The sequence below is a fragment of the Capsicum annuum genome, chromosome 9 (assembly GCF_002878395.1).
Source record: "Capsicum annuum cultivar UCD-10X-F1 chromosome 9, UCD10Xv1.1, whole genome shotgun sequence".
NCBI classification, from domain to species: Eukaryota; Viridiplantae; Streptophyta; class Magnoliopsida; order Solanales; family Solanaceae; genus Capsicum; species Capsicum annuum.
This window is the reverse complement of record NC_061119.1, coordinates 32,236,708-32,261,306: the sequence shown is the minus strand read 5'-3', so window position 1 is coordinate 32,261,306 and position 24,599 is coordinate 32,236,708. Positions and strand designations below refer to the sequence as shown.

Here is a 24,599-nt window from a genome sequence, read left to right as displayed (position 1 = left end):
TGCCCCGAATAATAATAATAATAATAATAATTTCAGCCCAGAAATCATTACCACACAGCAAATAATAAATATCATCATCATCGTTGCCTCTCCAAATACAAACTTAAAAGACACCTATTCTTCAATTTTCTCCTCTTTTTTTGGTAGTAGCAATTTGTGGACTTTTTTTTCAAAATAAAAGTACAAAATGTATCAAAGGGAGTAGTAATAATAATAATAGTAGTACTATACTATACTGTTGGTATCAATGCCAAAGTAGAGTACATTGAAAATGAGAGGAAGGGAGGGTTGTTGATTTAGGTGGAAATCATAGGCCAAACAGAGAGGGCAACCACCCTCCCATGAAAATCCATTCTCTCAGTTGACCTCATTTTGGGCTGAAATGATGCTCATGTACTTGAGTAGAGTGGAGACACTTTATAGATGGACCTAGAGAGTTATGAGATTGAATTATATGTGACAAAAAAATTTTAAAATGAAGTGTAGGTGACTCAATTCTTAAGAAAAAAGTGTGGTTTTCGCCAACTTGCATGCACCTTGACTAATTCCACGGACACCTGCCACCTCCACCTCCTGCTAGTAGCAGTAAGAGGTACCAATTAAATTTACAACAAAACTAAAAAGCAGCATTTCTGGATGGAGCTGCTTTCTTCTTCAAAACACCGAGGCCTTTGAGGCTTATCCACCAACAACTGCCTAACGCGGCTGCCCATATTGTTCCGACAACTCCAAAATATCTACTGTCATTGTCATCTCTGACATAGTCCACCTAACCATAGAGCTGCTGGAAAGAAAGAAAAAAAGGATAGACTTTGTCAAAGACATTAAGAGGTAAAAAGGCTAATATTAATTAAAACATACTTCAGTCCAAGACTTGACCATTACTAGTAAGAATGAATAAGATTTTGTCCCCTGCAATTCGAAAGTAAAGATGAAAATGAAAACTGCAGATCATTTTAAGAAGTTTGAGGCTCATGATATGCACTTGATCTCAGGCATTAAGTTCTTTAACACTGCCACGACTGCAAAACATATAGTCCGGGTAGCCCCACCAAGATACAGGGGTAAAACAACAATGCCCGAGTCAACCTGATCAGTAAAATTATCATCACGGCTGTGTTATTTTCCTTTTTCCAGCACATTGTTGCATGGTTTTACTGTTGATTTGCAACCTCTGAGAAAAGAGTATTAACAGTCAGAGAAAAAGATCAAAAAAGTACTTAATATATGGAGGCTGGTTACACAAACATATACATAAAGAATAAAGAGCTGTTGAGGTTAGAGCAAAACGAAAATGAGTTTATTTTAGAAATACCATCCGTATGAATAAGTTTACACTACCAGGTCGCTGAGAGGATATCTATAGGTAAGACGCCTTAAAATGTATATTGTTCAAGACAAACTACCTGCCACAACATGTGACCTGATACTGTAAAATATTATTCACGTTGACAGCGCATATAACTCAAATTCAAGAAAATAGACATCATAGGCATGATGGAAAAAGTCAACCACACTGAAAATGTGGTCATTCTTTAGTTGATGCAACTTATACCAAATTATTCCAAGAAATCTTTGAAAGGTTATCTCCATGACCAAATTATATTTGGCTCTTCAACAACATGGAATAATAGTTCTATGCTGAATCCAATTTGTTTGAAATTCATCTATATGGAATCAGATTTCAACTATGGACAGGCCAAAACCTTTGCACGTAGACAAATGAATATGAGAAATTGGAGACACCATAACCTTCATTCAATCTACAACAAGCCACTCAAGATAAAGAGCACCTTAGATTCTAAATAATAGACGTAAGAATCATGAAAGAAAGATCGGATGTGTATATAGCAGTTGTGCTCAGACCGAGCAGAGTGGCAATGTAACATCATATGGATGCAGCCGTGCTTCTGTTGCTGCTTCCAGAAGCAGTTATGGCGTTCTTGGAAACCACACAAATGTAAATACACATAAAGTCAGCATTTTGAACCCTGCAAAACTAAGTGGAAAGATCTGATGCATACCCAAAAGCAAAAGCTTCTTGATTTATAGCCAACTATAATCTTTAAGCTAGAATAAAGGCAACCATCCTCAGAATAAAACTATGACTATAACTTTTATACAAGAAGATGAACAAATGAAATAATAGAACATGGAAAATGCAGCAACCACCATGGCACAAAAAGAATCAGTTGCATGTGAAAGAGAAGACTCAATTACAATCCATCCGGGTCTGCCACACTAAGATACGGGTCAGATAGTCTCCATGTCCCAAAAATGAGCCCGGATTAGCAATATCATCAGTCTCTTCTGACAAAAATGGGAAGTTAGCCTAAAGAGCCCGTTTGAACAACCTAAATAAGAAAACTTAATAAAAACCTGTTTGGATGCACTTTATTTAAGCGGCTTAAAAGAACAAGCATAAAACAAATGAGACCTACTCGGAGGGTCATTTGCACTTTCTCCCCGCACCCTTAAAGAACTTATGGCCCATTAGTCATAAGTTCAAACTGTGCAATTAAATGTAGCTCAGAATGATTAGAAATTGAATAGTATTACTGCCATGAGCATTACACCGTGACCATTGAAGGCGATTGCAACAAATATTGTTTCTTGTTCCACTTTTGGAAAGGGTTGATTGGTTTGGTTAGAGAAATCATAGGTCAATCAGAGGGGGCAACCATCCTCCAAAATAATTTCCTTTTTTCCGTGTTGGCCTCATTCTTCATACTGGGCTGAGCTTCTGTTAATGGGCCATTCATACTTTTGTCCCTATTTTGTGTTGGTCTTTAATTTATGTCCCTCGCTACAACAAACAATTCTTTCGCGAGACATAAGTTTATATTTGCATATCGTAAGGCATAACTTCAGTTCTAAGCATTCAAACAACGCATATTTTGAGCCTCACTTCAGGGCTTAAGTGTGCCTTTGATAACACTGCACAAGTTATTGAAGTGAGGCTCAAAACTTGGGCTTTAATTAAAAAAGTTGTGCGCATTAATGAAGTGCAAAGTGCAAATAAAACGTGGGCTTTAATGAGAAAAGGTGCAAAGGGAGAAAAAATATATAATTATAAACATAGATGAAATAAATATGAGGAAAGAAATTGAAAAAAGAATTACGATAAAGTAAAATACCAATTGTTAAATGTAGCCTCTTCAGAAGAGGCTCATTGGAAAAGTGAAGTATGTCTAGAACCTTTATGACGACAAAGAAGCACACATTAAGCGAGGCGAAGCGCTCAACAAGTTTTGAGCCTCGCTTCAGGGTTTAAGCACGCCTTTGATAGCACTGCACAAGTTATGTGCGGGTAAAACTTCAGTTTCTAAAGAAGTTACAATTTTATGTCCAATGCAATGTAAAGTATAAGTCCCTAAAATCCAGGAAATCACATCACTAGCTAAAAGGGCTGTTGATTAGAGCAAAGAATAAATCAGTCAAATCACTGACATACCGGAATGGTCAACCACCATGAAAAAAATCCTCACTTTTCTCCAATTGCCTGAGTCTATTGAGCTAAGATGAACTGGGTTTCCATCAAACGAGCATCTGGATCCAGATCTGAAATTGAGGCTCAAAAAGGGGTGTGGGTGGGTGGGGTTTGGCACAAAAGGAGAAGACGACAACAACACATGGCTGCAAAATGAACCAGTTGGCATGATTCAGGTTTTGCCCTGCCAAGATACTAGTTGGGTTTCCTCCATGCCACGAATTTCAACCCAAAATCACCAACAATATCATCACTGCCTCTTTTCCATCTTTTCTATAGCAATTTGTGGACAGTTTTCAAGACAAGTTAAATGTATTGGAGGGAGTATTATTGACTAGTAATAATGCTGCCATAGCAACGGAGAACTGTTGGTTTGGTGGGATGGAGAAATCATAGGCCAATCAGAGAGGGCAACCACCCTCTAAGAAATCCATTTTTTTGTTCTCTGTTGACCCCATTCTTCCTTCTGGGATGAACTGATCCTCATTCTTGAGTAAAGACTCTTTATAGAAGGAGATTGGAGGCTATAATGAGTTAGGACCTGTTTGGAAAGCCACCTGGTAGGTTTAGAGAACTTTTGGCTCATAAGTTCTGAAGGAATTAAGTTATGCTCCATAAGTTGTGTAGTATAAAAAACCTCATTTTTTCAACACAAACAGAGATTTGGGAGGCTCTTGTGAGAAATATACGAGAAAAATATTATTGAATTGTTGTAACTACATTATTACATTGAGGCCCTATTTACAGACAATACATTCCAATCTTTTTCCTAATAAGACACTACATTACAATCCTTTTTCAAGTAGTATTTTATATGCTATTCCTATTCCTACTCATATTCTAGCACTCCCCCTCAAGCTGCTGCATAGAAGACATATGTACCAAGCTTGTTATGGATGTAACTAATATGAGAATCGGTCAGGAACTTGGTGAAGATATCTGCAAGAAAACTGATAAGGACTGCTTTGGACATCTGGGAAACCTCAATTGAAACGGAACAAACTGAAAAAATAATCCAAAAAGTAGTAAATATAGCCGTAAAGTCGATGTGTCGCTGGAAAATTGTCGAAAACTGGTATAAAATATACGGGTCATCTCGAAATCAATAGACAAGTAGATCTTGAACATGAAAGTCACCGGAAACTTAGCCGAAACATGCTCACACGCCGGATTATTAGATTTGATGGCTGAAAAGTGACTACAATCTGAGGAAAAAAAAGTATATGGGTAGGGTCGGAATGATGATTCAACTTCTGCTTCATATTTTAGTGTCATGATCATTTTGGACCTCCCAAAATTATGAATCTCTTGTCGAAGATCTTATTTGTGGAAATGACTGGTCCACTGAAATAGTTTCCTCCATACCAAAATACCAAAAGTAAGATACAACTCAAACCTCTCTATAGCAGCATCGTTTGTCCCAATATCTTTTGGCTGCTATAGAGAACATATAATACAACACGTGAAAGATCGGTTCCACAGAAAACATGACTGTTATTGTGAAATGTAGTTATAGAGGATGGTGTTATAGAGTTTTCTGACTGTAAGAGATAATTGAGGCTCAGATCTGTATTTATACTCAGGCAAAGAAAGTCCATCCATGCGTTCACTGCAAATGCCCCAATTGCGTGTAACAATCACATGTATTTGGGTCATCGCGCCAAGATACATGTGGGGTACTACTCTCTATGCTCAATTACTAGCTCAGGGGATAGACTGAATGATCATCACTGCCTCAACAAGGGACCATTTTTGTCATTTCTTCATGATATGTACTCATGTGAGTGTGTATGTAGCATACAGAGAATATACATGCACATCATGTTTCATAACTCAGACTTCAATTTTTTCAGGCATTGGGTTTAATCAGAAACCTCCATGGCTGCAACCTCCCCGCGTTACCCTGCCAAGATACGGCTCTTATCATCTCTGTGAATTGGAAGAGAAATAAGAGAAAACTCAACTTGATTATTCCCTCCAGCTATTGGGTTTAAATAGTTAAGTTTACATATCCAAAAAAGGAAAGGAAATCAGTATAAATCAATACCTAATTCTACTCAGAGTAAATCAAGCTACTTGCTATACTTACATATGTGCTATAGAATGTTCATAAGATTCTAACAATCTCAATAGCCAACCCAATTGCTCAAAAAAGAGAAAGGCATTACCAACAAAGCCATCAATTTCTCCCTGTTCTTACATTGATTTCTTGTTGTTTAGTTCATAAAACAGTCTGACAGCAGCAAGAACAGGAGAGAAAAAGTCTGTTCAACTTAACAGGATGTTTGGTATCTTCTGTTAGGCTAAGGGTTATGGACAAAAGTGTTCACTTTTTGCAAACAATAAGGACCATTGTGCTAAGGAGTATATATCAAGGACCAAAGTAGTCAGACCATGTACATTATGGACCATTTGGATTTTTTTCTCAATTTAACAAGGCTCGGATCTCAATTTAATCAGGCATTAAGTCTATCAGAACCGCCATGGCTACAGCCAGCAACCTCTCCAGGCTACCCCACCAAGATACACCTCATATCATCTCAATGCCCAAACCAGATTGCACAAAAACAACATTATCATCATATCCTTAAATTCTCCCTGCTCTTAAATTGATTTCTTGCTGCTCAATTGATAAGAATACAAAGGAACAGAAGAAGATACAGCAGCAACAACAAGGACAAGCCTCATTCTTTGAGATGATATTAAGTAGGCGTTTGGCCATAGATTTCAAATAGTTTCACTTTATTTGGAATTTATGAAGTTGGAGTTGAAGATGGAGTTGTGTTTCGTTATACTCTTTGCAAAGGAGAGAAAAGAATACCTTAGTTGAAATTCATGAAGATGGAGCAGGAAAACAGGTTCGGAGTACTTTTCCAAATTTGGAATCCAACTAGAAGTTGGATTTGGAAATTTTACAACCAAACACAGATATTTAACAAAATTAAAAGAAGTAAAAAATTATTCTAAATAAAAATTAATAATTCTCATGGCCAAATGACTCTCAAGATGAAAATGACATGGGTATCGACCCAACGAGGTCCTGAATTCGAGTCCTGGAATATCCAGAAGGACTAGATGTTGAGGCTCAGACCAGTGGAAAAAATGAGGAAAAGAAAGATGACAATGTCATGGCTGCAAAAGAACCGGTTAAATGTCAAAGAGAACACTCTATCACAAACCATTTGGAGCTGCAAAGCCTTCATACTGGGCTAAACTTCGACTATTCCTTAAATAACAGTCCTAAAATCAGTTATCGGTGCACTTCCCGCCACATACAAATGCAAAAAAGAACTGCTGGTTGAAGCAAAGAAGAAATCATTGGCATACCGGAGATGGTCAACCATCCTGGAAAAATCCATATTTTTCTCCGGTAGCCCAAGTCTTTTGAGCCAAACTGAACTGTGTATCCATCCAACGAGGTTCTGATTTAGAGCCCTGCAGATTCCAAATGACAAATTAGCAGTTGAGACTCAGATTTGTGTAAAATGGGGCAAAGAGAAGACAATAACACCACGGCTGCAAAATCAACCAGTTGCAGGATCCGCGTTTGCCACACCAAGACACGAGCAGGGGTTTGTCAATGCCCCGATTCTCAGTCATGATTAGAAATATCATCACTGCCTCTTTCAAAAGATGGAATCTTTTCTATAGAAATTTGGGACAGTTTCAAGACAAGTAAATTGGAACAGAGGGAGTAGTACTACACTACTACTGCTATCAGAATCACATCAACGAGAGTAGATATTTGCCTTCTCCCTTGGAAAATTTTCACAGGAAAGAGGGTTGTTAGTTCGGTTGAAGGAGAGTCATAGACCAATCAGAGATGACAACCATCCTCTAAGAAATACATTTTCTCTATGTTGGCCTCTTTATAGATGGGGGTATGGTGTTAGAATTAATTTTAACTATAGAGACCTAGGGTGTGTTTGGTATGGAGGCAAACATTTTCTGGTTCCGAGAATGGCCATCCATTCAAGACCGTCAAATGTTTGCCGTAAAACTTTTAGGGCTCAAAATTTAACTTTCTAATGAACATGCAAAGAGAAGATGACCATGCCATGGCTGCAGACACCGTTTTGTGGATGATGCCATGCCAGGTCCCCCGCCAAGGTACAGGTCTGATACTACCAATGCAGTAAAGCAGATAGCTCAGAAAGAAGCAAACGTTAGAGCGAGTCACTGTCGAACACAAAGTCACAAGTTTGATCCGTTCATTTAGCCTTTTCAATAAAATATTATATTTGCACCTGGGGTTTGTCGTCGTTGTCGATAGATCCATTTTACATGGGCCTGCGTGGAAATGAAAATGCAGATATCTATCTAGTTAGCACAGTCAATGGGAAAGTAAAGTGCTTTTGGCATTGAAATCATGGGCTTATAGAAGAAGAAAAAGTACACATCTTTTCTAGTACCACATTCTTAGATCTGGAGCTTGAGCAACAAATTGCAGCAGACGTTAATGAATTTTAACGATGACCTTAATTGAACAGGATCTGTTCTATTGGCTTGTACCATTGTATGCTTGAGTCTTTCGGAAACAGCCTTTCTACTTCATCAGAGGTAGAGGTATGGACTGCGTACATCTTACCCCCCCCAGACCCCACAAAGTGGGAATACACTGGGTTTGTTGTTGTTGTTGTTGTTGTATGATCTTGATCAGGCAAAGATAACGCAACCACGCCATGGCTGCAAACTCATTGATCGCGTGCAAAAGAGAGAATCTCAAATGCCAACCATCCACTGATTTGCCAGGCCAAGATACAGATCAAATTGTCCAAATTCCAGATTCAGCTAGCCCAGAAAGTGAAGCATCATAACTGCCTCTTCTCATGGCTGTAAAAAAGAAGACGTCTTTGTGAGAAGCACATATACCTACCTCACAAATTCCACTATTGCTTAGCCAAGATACTAATCAGCACAAAAATCTGATTTTCAAGCTTCCAGGAGAATATCATCACAGCCTCATTCACAAAGTTCAGGGTTTAGGACCTGTGGCCCAATGGATAAGGCGCTGGTCTACAGAACCAGAGATTCTGAGTTCAATCCCCAGAAGAGTCGTCTTAGTTTTCCAAAAAAACAGTTCAGGGTTTAGGATTCAGGTTTTTCTGGACAAGTTTGACAGGCCCGAGAGGGTTGAAAATATATTTTCCTTTATTGTTACCATAGCCATGGCTAATCATCGTCATCGTCATTATCATCATCAAGAGCATAATTGGCACTAGCTGGTGAAAGGGTTGTTGATCTTTCTCTTTGTAACAAAAGTGCTGGAAAATATCGGCTAAATTGAACTTCAGAGAAAGAGAATAACCACCCTTAGAAAATCTCAACCTTTCTCAAGTTCCAGAAAAAACCTAATTCTAGAACACAAACAGATATTTGGGAGGTTCAGATTACTCTTTTCCCAGACATAAGCTAAACCCCACTATGGCTGCAGTGTTAAGAAACCTTTGTGAGATACAGAAACCTAAATAGCTCCAAAATCTCACAAAACCTCGAAAGGATGCCACACCAAGATATGCAAAGAGAAAGCGAAACATGCCATGGCTGTGGATAGCAAGTGGACCAAATGATATGAATGAATTGGTGCCCATGAGACTGGTTACTGGATGGAGAGTATGCATGGATTACAGAAAGAATAACACTTGTACTCAATACGACCATTTTCCTATGCCGTTTATGGATCAGATGCTAGACAGACTTGCAGGCAGGGGTTGGTATTGTTTTTTTGACGGAGGTAGGGGTAAGTTCGTTGTACATCCCACCCTTCCCAGACCCAGTTGGGGGATCTCACTGGGTAATGTAGTTGTTGTAGTAACATCGGGGGAAGTGCACAGATATCCATTTTTGTGACCCCTTACTAGCTGAAAGTTAGGCCGGATTTGTGTAAAATGGGGCGAAGTGAAGACAACAACGTCATGGCTGCAAAATGAAATAATTGTATGATCCGAGTTTTCCCTGTCAAGATACGAGTTGGGTTTTCCCTGTCCCCAAATAACAGTCTATATTGGCAACATCATCATTGCCTCTTTCGAAAGATGGAAACGGTGGGAGTACAATTAACATCAGCATCACATCAATGGCAACAGATATTTACCTTCTTTTTTGGTCAAAACTAAACTGAACCATGAACACCCCTAAGTATTCCAACGGAAAAAAAAAAGAGGGTTATTGGTTGGCTTCAGGCTCATTCTTACTTCTGGGCTCAGATCTTTAATTCATTTCAGGCATTGAGTTATTTGACACTGTCATGGCTGCAAACTCTATAATACGAGTCGCCCTGACAAGATAGGGCCTGAAACAACAATGCCTGATTACCTCTCCATGCCCCAAACATCAGCCCAGACTAGCAATATCATCACAGCCTCTTTTGAAAGATGGGAACTTTCCCACACGTAGACGTTTGGACAATTTCGAGCAATTCTTAAACAAACATAAGATACGACCAGATTATATTTGGTAGGTTCAGAGGAAACAGAAAAGAGTACTAGTAATTCTGAAGAGGGTTGTTAATTTTGTTTATGGGAAATCATAGTACCTCTGAAAAGGGTTGTTGATTTTGTTTATGGGAAATCATAGGTCAATCAGAGGGGGCAACCACCCTCCAAGAATTCCCTTTTCTCTCTGTCGGCCTCATTCTTAATACTTGGGTTGAACCTCCATTTTTGTGGGGAAAAAAAAACTATGTTGCTCGGACTCTCCAAAAATGTTGCCTCACCCGTTTCATAGATAGAGAGACAGGAAGACACACACACACACATATAAACATACTTATATATATATTTCTCACACAGATAAAGATAAAATCACTGGCATACCGAAGATGGTCAACCACCCTGAAAAATCCTTTTTTCCCTCCGATTACCTCATTTTTAGCTAACTTTGATGGAGAACTGCATCTGAAAACTGAAGAACCCAATTGGGTGTCTTAGTTCCTGAGAACGACCATCCATTCAAGACCATCAAATGGTTGTTGTACACTTTAGGGCTCAGATTTTGCTGTTCTACATATATGCAAAGAGAAAGCGACATCGCCGTGGATGTAAAACACCGTTTTGCAATCAATGCTTTACCGGGTCGCCCTGCCAAGGTGCAGGTTGGATTTTCTCAACTCATGAAGTAGATAATAGCCCAGAAAGGAGAAAATCATCATCACAGACCATTTTTAGATCAACCAACATTCTTGTAAATGACCCATTCAAAGCAGCTACCTTTGTTGTGTCATTTCTACCTAGCATTTTGCAGGGACATAAAAGTGACTATTTGCGAAAATGAGTTGGAATTTTTTGAATGAAGAAGAAATCATGGACATAGAAGAGAGGGAGCAACCACCCATTACAGAAAATCCCATTCTATCTCTCTCTGATATCTCATTCTTCCTTTCTGGGCTAAATATGGTGAGGGTTCTGCCATAAGCTTCTTCATCATAGCCTCTTTTGAAAGATGGAAACTTTCCCACAAGTTAACGTTATCGAGCAATTTTTAACAAAGATCAGCAAATATTAGAGTGATGTTTGGTCTAAAGCTCAAGAGGAAACAGCAAAAGGTACTAGTACGTCTGAAGAGGGTTGTTGATTTTGTTTATCAGAAAATTCTAGGCCAAGCAGAGGGGCAGCCACCCTCCAAGAATTCCCTTCTCTCTGATGGCCTCATTCTTCATGGTACAGGGGTATATTTGGCCCTTTTCCGTTCGTCATACTGGGCTAAACCTCCACTTTTCTATGCTTTTGCTGCTGCTTTGCCTGAAAGCGCAGCCACAAAGGAGCAAAGTAATCATAGATAAAGAGACATAAAGAGACAATATAAAAGGGCAGCCCAGGGAGCTTTCCCACTACTGGGCAGAATGGCCAAACAACAAGGTCTATTATACGCAGCCTTACCCTTCATTTCTGCAAGACGCTGTTTCCACAGCTTGAACCCATTACCTCCTGTATCACATGGCAGCAACTTTACCATATATATTAAGTACCTGGTATATATGCTTAAAGGGCTGTTTATTAGAGCAAAAAGGAAATTCATAGACATACTAGAGATGGTTTACCACCCTGAAAATCCTTTTTTTTTCCTCCGATTACCTCATTTTTTAGCTAAAATTTTATGGACAACTGCATCTTAAACTGTGTTCAAGAAAAACTGAAAAGCCAATTGTGTTTCTGTAAAACTTTAGGGCTCAGATTTTTCTGTATATAAGCATGCAAGAAGAAAGGAACACAATTGATGGCTGCACAACGATTTGCAAATGGATGACGTACCGGGTAGCTCCGACAAAATACAGGTGAGGTTTTCTCCATGCAGTGAGGTAAATTATAGCCCAGGAAGAAGCAAATTGTCATCACAGCCCATCTTTTCACATCAATCAACATCAGTTATCATCACCATTACAAGCGTGGAAATTAAATGCAATGACATTCTTGTAAATCATCTACTAAAGTGGCTACCTTGCTGTGTCATTTCACATTGTATTTACAAGGACATCAAAGTTGATATTTGTGAATATCAGCTATAGTAGCAGCAGAAGCCGAAGCAGAAAATGGAAGAGCTCAAGATCATATAGTCCCTTCTTTCATTTCTAGCGCTCTTTTCTCTCAAAGGGTTGTTGATTTTCATCACTGGGTTGTTGTTGTTGGTTGTTGATTTTCATGAATGGAGAAGAAATCATGGACATAGCAGAGAGGGACAACCGCCCTTCTCTCTCTCTCTCTCTCTGATGTCTCATTCTTCATTTCTGGCTAAACGATGGTCAAGTTTTTGCCATAAGTATTATCATCACAGCCTCTTTTCAGTTCTCAAAGATGGAAACTTTCCCTCAAATAGGTGCTTGGACAATTTCGAGCAATTTTTAACAAACAGAAAATAAGATCAAGGAGTCCCATTCCGTTATCGTCCAGCGGTTAGGATATCTGCCTTTCACCCAGGAGACCCGGGTTCGATCCCCGGTGACGGAACCTCTTTTCGAAGGGGAGCCTTGGAGTAACCAGTAGAGTGCGTACAATAGATCCTTATGATCGGGCCCTTCCCCGAACCCTGCACATAGCGGGAGGTTAGTGCACCGGGCTGCCCTTTTGTCATTTTTCCTGAGCCGGCGGTCTATCAGAAACAACCTTCTACTTCATCTGAGGTAGTGGTGTGGATTGCGTACACTTTACCCTCCCCAGACCACATTTTGTGGGAATACACTGGGTATGTTGTTGTTGTAGAAAATAAGATGAAGAGTATGTTTGTTAAGCTTAGAGAAAACAAGAAAACAGTACTAGTACATCTGAAGAGGTTGTCAGTTTGGTTGAAGGAAAAATTATAGGCCAAACAGAGGGGCAACCACCCTTCAAGAATTTCCTTTTCTCTCCATTGGCCTCATTTTCATGCTGGGTGAACCTCCACTTTTGTGTTAAAACACTCTCATTCCTGTAAGTCTGCTTGACTGTCCCTTTTCTATGCTTTCACTGCTGCTTTGCCTGAAAATCCAGATATGCAGGATCAAAGTAGTCATAGATAGAGAGACAGGAAGAGACATACAATACACACATACAGAGAGAGAGAGAGAGAGAGAGAGAGAGGGAGAGAGAGAGAGATGCTAAAAGGGCTGTTGATTAGAGCTAAAGATAAAATCACCTGGCACACTTGAGATGGTCAACCACCGTGAAAAATCCCTTTTCTTACCCAATTACCACATGCTTAGCTAAAATTTGATGGAGAACTGAATCTGAAACATGGGGTGCTCAACAAAAAATGAAGAACCTAATTGGGTATCAGAATTCCCGAGAACAACCATCCATTAAAGATGGTCGCCGTACACTTTAGGGCTCAGATTTTGCTGTTCTACAAATATGCAATGAGAAAGCTACATCACCATGGCTGCAAGACACCAGCTTGCAAATGGATGCAATACCTGGGTCACCCCGCCAAGATATGGGTTGAATTTTCTCAACTCGATGAAGTAGATTATAGCCCAGAAAGAAGCAAATCATCATCAGAGCCCATTTTCAAATCAATCAACATTCGTGTAAATGTCCCATTGAAAGCGGCAACCATCATTTCTATCTTGTAACAAGGACAGCTTGCATCCGCCACGACTAATTCCACAAGATGCCTACCACCCCCCACCAACAATAGGTACCAAGAACTCTATCTACCAAGGCTAGAACAGATGGGAAGAAATCACCTAGCATTTTGTCTCTACTGGGATTTGAACTTGGTACCTCATGGTGCGCAACTGACGTCATTGACCACTAAGCCATATCCTTGGGTGCATTTCAACCTTGTATCTCACAGGGATATAAAAGTGACTATTTGTGAAAATCAGTTGTACTAGCAGCAGAAGCAGCAATTGGAAGAAGCATATATATATACACAAAAATCAACATTCTTGTTCTTTTTTCTTCTGAAAGGGCTGTTGATTTTCCATGAATGGAGAAGAAATCATGGACAAAGCAGAGAGGGGCAAGCACCCTTCAGAGAAAATCCCATCTCTCTGATTCTCATTCTTCCTTTCTGGCTAAACTATGATGAGGGTTTTGCTATAAGCATTATCATCATAGCCCCGTATGAAAGATGTGAACTTTCCCACAAGTACGCATTTAGACAACTCAAAGCAAGCTGGATCAACTATACAATCCTCATCATGTCACTCGTTTAGACTCAGCTCAAACCAATATTATAAAACATGATCATAAAGAGAAGTAAGCATTATTCTTTACCTGACCCGAGGGTCTATCCAAAACAGCCTTTGTACCTTCACAAGGTAGGGGTAAGGTCTGTACACATCACCCTCCCCACACCCCACTAGTGAGTTACACTGGGTATGTTGTGGTATGATCATAAAAAAAGGTAAAGGATGGAAAAACAGACCACCCATTATAGGACTAAACGTAACACAGCGAAGAGGCATAGATTTGATCTAACAGAAAAAGTCTAATCCACAATGGCTGCATAAAGCAGAGACCTTTTGTGTGAGAGCACATAAGAACCCACTCACAAACTCCCTTGCCTTTTGCCTAGCCAAGATACGAATCGGCTCAATAACCTGACTTGCAAGCTTCCTGGAGAATATCATCATAGCCTCATTCACAAAGTTTGGGGTTTAGGATTCAGGTTTCTGCAGACAAGTTGGGTGGTGGTTGGGGGTGGGATTATGTAGTCTTTCCTAACCTTACTTGAGTTCCATAAAAAGCCTTACCCTATATATTTCAGAGGCTCAGATTTGCTCTCTCTCAGACATAAGCTAAACAATGTCAGGGCTCATATTTTGCTTTTATATGAACATGCAAAGAGAAAGCAACCACGCCATGGCTGCAGACACCGATTTGCAAATGATGCCATACCATGTCTCCCTGCCAAAATACAGGTCAGATTCTATCAACGCTGTAAATTGGGGAAGTGCACAGAAAGCCAATTTCAAGACCCCTATTAAAAGATCAATTGGAAGTTGAGGCTCAGATCTGTGTAAAATGGGCCAAAGAGAAATGACGACGCCATGGCTGCAAAAAGAACCAATCATATGATCCTTGTTTTCCCCGACAAAATATGATTAGGGTTTTCTCCATGCCCCAAATATCAGCCAAATCTAGCACTATCATCATTGCCTCTCAGATAATAGGAACTTCTGAATAGCAATTTGTCAACAGTTCCAAAACATAAAAAGGAACGGAGGGAGTACTATTACTATCAGCATCACATCAATGGCAACAGGCATTTGCCTTTCTTTATAGGTCAAAAACCGAACCATGAACACCCCTAAATATACCAAAGGGAAAAAAGAAGGAAAACAGAGGGCTGTTGACTTTCGTTGATGGAGAAATCCTAGGCCAACCAGAGAGAGCAACCACCCTCCAAGAAGTATTTTCTCTCTGTTGGCCTCATTCTTCCATCTGCGCAAACTGTTATTGTTGTGTGATAGACTCCTTTAGGGCTCGGATTTTGTTGATCATGCAAAGAGAAAGCAACACACTGCGGCTGCAGACACTGGTTTGCATATGATGCCATACCAGATTGCCCCGCAAAGATACGGGTCAAATTTTCTCAAAAGCAGTAAACTAGATCTCACCCAGAAAGAAGCAATCATCACCATAGCCCATTTTCAGGTGATCTGCGAACATCAACAGTACTTCCCGTCCAAAATTGTCAGCAGAGGAATTTCGTACTTCCCGATTGGGATATGGCTCAACTAGTGATGACTATAAGATTCTTAAGATGATCAGACAGCAGGCAATGAAAATCTAGTGCTGAAAAGTGGTTCCTGGAGAAAAATTGGTAAACATCATACTAACATTTACCTGGTGTTGTCTACTATGGACTCTGTGGCATTTTTTTTTTTTTTTTTTTTTTTGAGAATTTGACTCCTTGGCATTTATACATGGACCATTTCATTGGCTTGGTTGTCAGAAATAATTTTGGGGTTCAATTTAGTATTTCCAAAACGTCAAGAGCGGGAGGAATGCTTTGTGGTTATTCTATTTATAATCATCAGGGGAAGGAGTCCTTATTCAGCCATACCGAAATATAAATTTTTAGATGGTGAAGTGCTACTCTGCAGCACACTTTTGGAACATTTTGGTTCTGTATTTAGGACATCCAAAGGATCTTCTGAATTATGACCTCAAAGTGAAACACCAGAACGGATTCTCCTTTGTACAGAAAGCTTGATCTCTCCACAATTACTTACTTCGGGGTTGGCCATATAGAGAGAGTTTATCAAAATGCTCGCAATTATGAACCCCAATAAGAGACGAGTCATAGCAACAACAATAGATTCTGTAACTCCGTGGTTTACCGTTTGACGCCCAATCAAGCTTTTCTACGTCCTCAACCAGTTAAACTGATGATAAAGAAGAATAAAACAAGGAAATCTCATCCTTGGAAAGGTACCATTGGCTGACAAGAACTTTTTGGGTTTTTATTATTCTTGACATGATTGAGATGCTTCATCTTAAGTTAGACTCAGAGATTAATGTCTTCCAAAAAATTGGAACACATTTGAATCGAAGAAGAGACTGCAAAGGTTTTGCTGTAAAACACACCATTTTTGTGAAGTAAAACACTCTGATTTATCAGAGATACCTTAGAGGGCTCAGGTCTGTTGCTTATGGTATTATAGGATATTGTTGATTTATATTGTATCTTGTTCTTTTACTATTCCTTGTTCAGATTGTTTTATTGTGCGCCGGGGGGGGTCTATCGGAAACAGCCTCTCTACCTCACATCAGAGGTAGTCGTATGGACTGCGTACACTTACCCTCCCCAGACCCCACTTGGTGGAAATATACTGGGTATGTTGTTGTTGTACCTTATAGGGCTCAGATTTTCTGTACATGAACAGGCGAAGAAAAAGAGACACGCCATGGCTACAAACACCGTTTTGCATATGATGCCATACCGGGGTCACCTAGCCAAGACACGGGTCGGATTTTCTTAAGGCAGTAAAAAAAGAAGCAATCATCATCACAGCTAATTCTCAGATGATCTGCGAAGATTAACATAGAAATGACAACAGGTATCCACTTTTAGGACTGCTGTGGGTTAGCAGTGTAGCAGCAGAAGCGGAGAAATAAAGAGTATATAGCCACCTTTTTACAGAGATAAATACTGAAGGGTCGTTGTTGAGATGGTTTATCATTTTCCTTTTCTTGTTTTTCTTTTTTCTCAAAGGGTTGTTGGTTTCACATAGCCTTTGCTCAGTTATAAGATAAACCCGGATATGGCTGCAAGCTTAAGAAACTTTTGCTAGACAGAAACCAAAATAGCTCCCATATCTCACAAGACCGCCAAAAGATGCCACATCAAGATATTTGCAAGGCTAAACCATCTGATGAATAAAGATTGAAAATCTTCACTGCCTTAATGAACTTATTTGCTAAGGAGTGGTTATGAAAATACGAAATTTGTGTCATTGGCTGTGCTGAGAATGAAAGAGAGTGGGCAACTACTCAAAGAACTCCCTATAGCTCTCTGAAACCAGCAGCCTCAGACTTTGACTTATGAGATTTCTGCTATTGTCGTCACCTTCTGCTATATCAAATATGCCCAAAGTAAGATTTAAGTGACAATTGAGGCTCAGATCTGCTTTATGCTCAGGCAAAGAAGTCATGCCATGCCATGGCTGCAATACCACGCTGCATGTAATAAATAAAAGGCAACTGAGCCAATGCCCTGCTAAGATACGGATCGATACTCTATCCTCAATTACTAGCTCAAGAGGATAAATTTAAAGATCATCACCACCTCAATAAGGGACCGTTATGGACATCGTTTCATGATATGTATCTTCTTCTTCCTTTTTGTGTGTGTTGTATATACCAACACTATACATGTGCATCATATACAATAACAAGGCTCAGGTTTCAATTTAATCAGGTATTGTGTTTATCAGGAATCGCCATGGCTGCGACCTCACCGGGCTACCCGGACAAAGAAGTAATTATCTCAGGCAATGAGTTCTTTGACACTGCCATGGCTGCAAACCCTATAATACGTGTCACCCTAACAAGATACAGGCCTGAAACTACAATGCCATGCTCGATATGCTCTGATAAAGAAATGGACCTTGGGCCTAACTCAACCTCAAAAGCTAGCTCATGAGGGGAGGATTACCCAAGACCATATAAGGAGACCAACCAAGGACCCTTTAACCCACCGATGTGGGACTCCAACATGCTCAATAACAATCAATCATCACAGCCCCATCATTTCCTTTTCCATTTCTTTGTTATATGGTTCGGCTGTTCCTTTGGCAACACAGCCTCTGAGGAACCGAGTACAACAGTAACAGAAAACAGAGAAAATGATCAATTCCTGGTACTAGTGGTGTAGTGGTAGAATAGTACCTGCAGTACAGACCTAGGTTCAATTCCCAGCTGGTGCATTCCCTTTGGGATTTGCGCTCAATGCGGTGATTTGGATCTTCGCGCTTGTCCGATAATTGTACACCTTATCAAAAGAAAAATAATCAAAATGGTTCTAAATGCATGGGACAGATTAAACAAATAACACAAACAAAAAGAGCTGTTTGTTAGAGCTAAAAGAAAATAGAAATCATGGGCATGCCGGAGATGGCGAACCACCCTAAAAGATCCCTTGCTTATACTATTGTCTCATTCTTTGAGCTAGAACTTTGATGGAACAGCAACAAGGTGTTCAAGAAAAACTGAATAACCCAAACCGGTTTCATCAAACGAGAGATACCGAGTTACAGACCCAAAAAGTCCAGATGTACTAGTTAGAATTTGAGACTCAGATCTGTTTTAAATGGGGCAAAGAGAAGACGACGACACGTCATGGCTGCAATACAACCAGTTGCATCTGAAAGAGAAGGCGCCTCAGTCACAAACCACCCGGGTTCCCCCTGCCAAGATACGGGTCATCCTATCCCCATGCCCCAATCTATCAGATGTCAGGACAGATTAACTATATAATCACTGCTTCTTTGAAAAGATGAAACTTGTCCATGGCAGGCGTTGGACAATTTCAACCAATATTTGACAGACAAATGCTAAGATACAACAACAACAACAACATACCACAGCATACTCCCACAAACTGGGAAGGAGTCGATCCAGTTCATAACCGGGATTTTGAACCCGACGTGAATCGAACATGCAACCGACTGATCTGGAGCCAGACGCACTACCATTGAAAAGAGGGTTGTTGGTTTTATTGATGGAGAAATCATAGGCCAAGCAGAGGGGGCAACCACCCTCCACGAAATCCCTCCTCTCTGTTGGCATCATTCCTCATACTCCAATTTTTGTGTAGTAAAACACTCTAATTTATAAGAGAAATTCAATGGAATCATAAGTCTGAATTCAAGAAAACAACCTTTCTTTTCTACGCTTTTGCTGCTGCTTATCCTCAATAAATAAACATGTTTAAGAATGTTAACAGGATATATTCTTAGTAAAACAAATAGAAAAGATAATAGAGGGTTATTTTTGAAGTGGAGACTTACGGGTCTTTTTCCCCAAAATCATTTTTCATTTCTCTCTGATGCCTCCTTCACTGAGCTGATATTAAGAAGAAAATGACATGGGTTCCCAACTGAAGAGGTCCTAGGTTCGAGTCCTGAAAGGACCAGATGAATTGTTTCGATTTTGAGGCTCAGATATGTGTAAAATGCGGCGTAGAAAAGATGACAATGCCATGGCTGCAAAAGAACCGGTTGCATGTGAAAGAGAAGGCCCAATCACAAACCATCCGGGTTTGCCGTGCCACGATACGAATCAGATTTTCTCCACGCCCAAAATATTTCAGCAGGGATTAGCAGTATCATCATTACCTCTTCTGAGAAATGGGAGCTGTTCAATAGTTCTAGGACAATTTAAAAGTTTCTCATCAAACAAATGGAATCTTCAGATTTGAGGATGTTTTGGACCAAAAACATTGCCTTTAGCTTTAACAAAAAAAAGTAACATTGTGATCAGAATCACCAAAGGTAATTGCTTGCTTTCGTCTTCTGAAGAGGGTTGTTGGTTTGGAAGATGGAGAAATCATAGGCCAAGCAGCGACTGTGATCAGAATCACCAAAGGTAATTGCTTGCTTTCTTCTTCTGAAGAGGGTTGTTGGTTTGGAAGATGGAGAAATCATAGGCCAAGCAGAGAAGGCAACCACCCTCCAAGAAATCCCCTTTTCTCTCCGTTGGCCTCATTATTTATACTGTGCCGAGGCTCCATCCACTGACATGGAAAAAAACTGAAATTTATATAATAAAATAAGTGGCGATGAGAGTTCAGAGCAAAAGATAGTAGTAACAGTGAGATTGAGACCAAAACAGACACTATACGTATAGACACACATACTCGCTGTGATGGCTGAAAACCTTTAGCATGTTCCCATAAACACTAACCAGGAGACTTTGCCAAGCTACGGCTCAAATTATCTGATGCATCATTGGATTGGCTAAGAAGAACATCATCCTAGCCCTCTCATATTTATTTATCATTTTCTCCACTATACCTTTTCTCATCCGATATGGGTTTGCATGGCGTAGCTCAGTTGGTTAGAGCATGCAGCTATTAACCACAAGGTTGAATGTTCAATCCCTTCCAATAGCATTTCCAAACACGTGCAGGGAAAGCAAAATTATATCTATATATCTACCAAACACTGTCAATGAGAAAGCAAAGTGCTATAGGTTTTGAAATCATGGGCTTACCAGAGAAGAAAAAGTTCCCATCTTCTCTGACACCTCATTCTTTGGGCCTGAAGTTTGAGCTAGAATTTGGACCAAACACAAACACACTTCAAAGAACAAGAGGAGCGGGTTTGATTCCCAGAATTCTGAGGCTCAGATATGCATTTTGATCAGGCAAAGACGCCATGGCAGCAATATCACCAGTCGATTTGCCAAGTCAAGATACGAGTTGACTCTCAATACCCAATTTTTCCAGCCCATTGAAACATCATCACTGCCTCTATTACTCAAAAAGAGGAAAAAGAAATGTGCCGAACATATAGACACAAGTGTATGAATGCTGAAGCTGTGGATTGAGAACAGATGAGGATTAGTGGCTTCTTTCTATGATCAGAATGACCTTTCTGAGTATTTCATGAACAATGGCTGTTTCTGGTTTAGTAGCCAAAGAGATCACTGGGACAAACAGAGAGGGCCAACAACCCTTAGAAGAAATTTCCTTCTCTCTGTTACCCTCAATTCTCTTTCTGGGCTGACTTCTTTCTAGAAAATTCTTTGTTCTCACCTGAATATTTCCCAACTTTTCTCGTCTTAAGAGGGATACATCAGTAACCAAATACAGATATCATCATGGAAAATATTTTCCATCAGGCCAATGACATCTCAAGAGAACTTCAGGCTCAGATCTGCTGAGTTGAAAACATGACGAGAATGAAGACATCACCACGGCTACAAAAACACATTCAGCTGTCTGGTATGGGTTCCACTTTGGCATATGTAAATGATGCATATCATTGGATCTGTATGTCTGGGAATTATTCTGAGGTTTCAAGAACTTATTCTCTGGTATCATTTAGTATTTCAAATGAAATGTACAGAGAGATACTGTTGCCAGAGCAAATATTACGCTTGAAGGGTAACATCACTATTGGCATTTCCATATTGGATGGAAGGCTTTGTGCTTATTCTACTGATGCTCATCAGAGTAAACACAAATTTTATGTTATGGGTATTGAAACTATGGTGTCAATGAATCTTGGAATACATTGTTTATGCTAGATGATTGGCGAATTTGTAAAGCCTCACCGAAATATAGGTTTGCAGACGGTGAAGTGCTATTCTGGTCCATATATTTGCAGGGTGATGGGGCGCATTCATTTAGGACATCCAGAGGGCCATTTGGATTATGTGATGGGTTGCATGATATAAAATCACTAGCCATCTAGGTTTCTCGCCAAGAACAGTTACCTGTATTTTTCTTTGTTTGCTCAGAGAAAGAAGGGAAACACCATCATCACAGCCTCATAGTTTCTACAATGTCTATCTATCAACAACATTCGCTGAAACAACCAAGTGCTTTTGGTTTGAAATCATGGGCTTACCTGAGAAGAAAAAATAGCATCTTTCTGTGATAGCTCATTCTTTTGATATGTGGCTTGACTTGAGCTAGAATCTGGAGCCAATGTTAATAGATTTCAAGAAAAAATAAATCCCAAGTTTGTTTCCAGAAATTGAGGCTCAGATACTGCATTTTTCTCAGACAAAGAGAAGGCAACTGCGCCATGGCTGCAAAATCACCGGTTGCATGCAAAAGAGGGGGCCTCAGTTGCAGGCCATTCTGGGATATGCCACGCCAAGATACGGGTCGGACTGTCCTCAAAGCCTGATTTTGTTAGACCAGAAAGTAGAACATTATCATCATCACAGCCTCTTTTGCACAATTACTCAGAAGGAAGGAAAAAGATGCACACGGGCTTTTGCTAACTAAATACACATTTCATCCAGAAAAAAATACTTTTGATCATACAAAAACACTGTAAGGATCCATGGCGTAATGGTAGCGCGTCTGACTCCATATCAGAAGGTTGTGTTGCGTGATTGATTCACATTCCCGGATCCATTAGGGTCCCAAATATCGTACATTACATGGACAGTGAGCATTGATACCAGCTGAAGCCTAATTACTTCTTGGGATTGAGGCTCAGTTGTTTCTGCATGCTAAAGACAACCTAAGAGAAAATTTGAGGCTCAGATTTGTCGAGGAAAACAAGACGAGAGAATGAATACATCGCCATGGCTACAAACCTAAGGTTACAATTTTCATGGACAGATGCCCCCTTGATGTATTTCAAAGCACGAGAGGTCCCCAATTTGATTATGAAATTTGAGGCTCAGATACTGCATTTTGCTCGGAGAAAGAGAAGTCAACCGCCCCATGGCTGCAAAATCACCAGTTGCATGCAAAAGAGGGGGCCTCAGTTGCAGGCCATCCTGGGATATGCCACACCAAGATACGGGTCGGACTGTCCAAAATGCTGGATTTTGTTAGCCCAGAAAGTAAAACACTATCAATATCACAGCCTCTTTTGCACATTTACTCAGAAAGGAGGAAAAAGATGCACATACAGTGAGATCTACAGTTTAAGCCGTAGATCGAAGAAAACCCATGCATATGTTTCAACTGTCATAGATGCTGACCAATGTTGTTTGTCTATTTCATGAACAAGTGTGGTTGCTTTAGTTGCTACAAAGAAAATCATTGGCACAACCGAGAGGGGTTAACAGAAAATCCTTCTCTCCATTAACCTCATTTCTCTTTCTGGGCTAATATTTATTTAAGGATATCAATACAACACAATAGATAACAACCATTTCCAAAGAAGGGCTACAAGAGTAAAATTGAAGCTCCGACATGTTGATAAAACAAGAGAATGAAGACATTGCCATGGCTGCAAACCTCAGATTACTTTCTGGTTACCCCCCCCCCCCCCCCCCCTCAAAAGATACATGTCAGTTAATTCTTGCCATCTCAGATTCTCTCCATCACTCTTCTTTGTGAGACGAATTTAGTTCAACTCCACAATATTTATTTTTTGATCAAGGTTTTCATTGATGATAACAAGTCCAACTCCATAACATTAAGGACCATTTGAGTTAAAAAAGTTCCAACAGGGTGTGAATTTTCCTGAGATTAAAGGGTTGTTTGATTTTTTTCTTTTCATAAGAGAAATAACTAAAGATGCAGAGAGGGGAAACCACCCATCGAAAAAAAAAACCCTCCTAACAGCAGCAACTCCTTTTTTAACCAGCAATGAAACGACCTCTTAAAGCACAAGAAACCCCCAGTTCGACTCCGAAATATTTGAGGCTCAGATAATACATTTTAATCTAAATTGTCTATTTGTGATTCTAATTTTGATATTTTATTTTTTGTGTATTTATTGAATTTTTACTAACTCCACCAAATATATTATAATATAGTCTTTCTATTCTTATTTTTAATTGTTTACGTTTTTCAGAAATAATTTGTTTTAATTCTTTATATTTCTACACTTTATTCATTTAAACCCTATTTATAATATCTTGGTGGATATCTAAATCTAAATCTAATTTTATCATAATTAGGTGGTATGTGTCTCATTCTTCTAGATTTTAAATGGATTATTAATTTTGCTTCTAGGTAGGCTAATCTTTGTGAGGTTTTCTTTTATTTTATTTAGACTTATATATTCTGAATAATTACTAATTAAAGATTTTTTAATTTTTCTAAAAGCATCTCTATTTTTAAATGGTCTTCTCATAATTAGTTCAATAAACATAGATAAATTCTAACATATCTAACATATATTTCACTGGTATACTTTTTAAATAACTGGGCTCTGATATTATTTATAGGGGAGTGCGGATATAGACGGATAACTAACTTATGAAATAGATTTAGTGGTATACTAGCTAAGTCTTTTGCATATCTACAGTCTATTACATGTTCTTTTTGGCATATTACATAATATTCGTCTTCATTATTTCTTCAGCTTTCTCATTTTTAAGTTCGCATTTCATTTCTAAATATTTCATCTCCTCACAAATTTATATGTTTTCTACTCTCCTTTAATTTTAATTCTATTCTTTTTAGAAAAAAGAAGAAGAAAGAATTGTGTGTATATATATAATCGATCGAACAAAAAGAGATCGATGATTAATCTGTCGAACTA

General features: G+C 39.3%; 1 protein-coding gene and 1 non-coding gene across 40 annotated transcripts; one reads left to right on the top strand and one right to left on the bottom strand.

The window, feature by feature from the left end:
* Window positions 1-208: 208 nt before the first annotated feature.
* Window positions 209-23,718, bottom strand: LOC107842894. 39 transcript variants are annotated; one of them, XR_007044742.1, is made up of 6 exons: window positions 19,425-23,717; window positions 18,304-18,406; window positions 10,353-12,939; window positions 3,455-8,323; window positions 880-1,174; window positions 209-784 (listed from the first exon to the last, which is right to left on the bottom strand). XR_007044742.1 is itself a non-coding variant. In XM_016686936.2 (4 exons), the coding sequence occupies exons 1-4, from the start codon at window positions 19,444-19,446 to the stop codon at window positions 1,120-1,122; spliced, it is 288 nt and encodes a 95-aa protein (XP_016542422.1). In that variant the 5' UTR covers window positions 19,447-23,713; the 3' UTR covers window positions 209-1,119. The 39 variants fall into 39 exon arrangements, 1 of the variants encoding a protein (XP_016542422.1); XR_007044739.1 differs by having other exon boundaries at window positions 209-781; XR_007044740.1 differs by having other exon boundaries at window positions 886-1,174.
* On the top strand, window positions 12,361-12,432 carry TRNAE-UUC. Its single transcript has one exon. It is a non-coding gene; the product is annotated as a tRNA-Glu (tRNA).
* Window positions 23,719-24,599: the final 881 nt, after the last annotated feature.

Bases quoted from the DNA above. Each gene is read 5' to 3' on its own strand.
- LOC107842894 (XM_016686936.2), bottom strand. From the start codon at position 19,446: ATGATTTTGGGGAAAAAGACCC. The intron at 18,407-19,424 runs GTAAGTCTCCAC...TCTTTTGATAAG, and splicing joins GATTTTGGGGAAAAAGACCC to GTGTACAATTATCGGACAAG. The intron at 1,175-6,817 runs GTATGCCAATGA...CTCTTTTCTCAG, and splicing joins AGGATGGTTGACCATCTCCG to AGGTTGCAAATCAACAGTAA.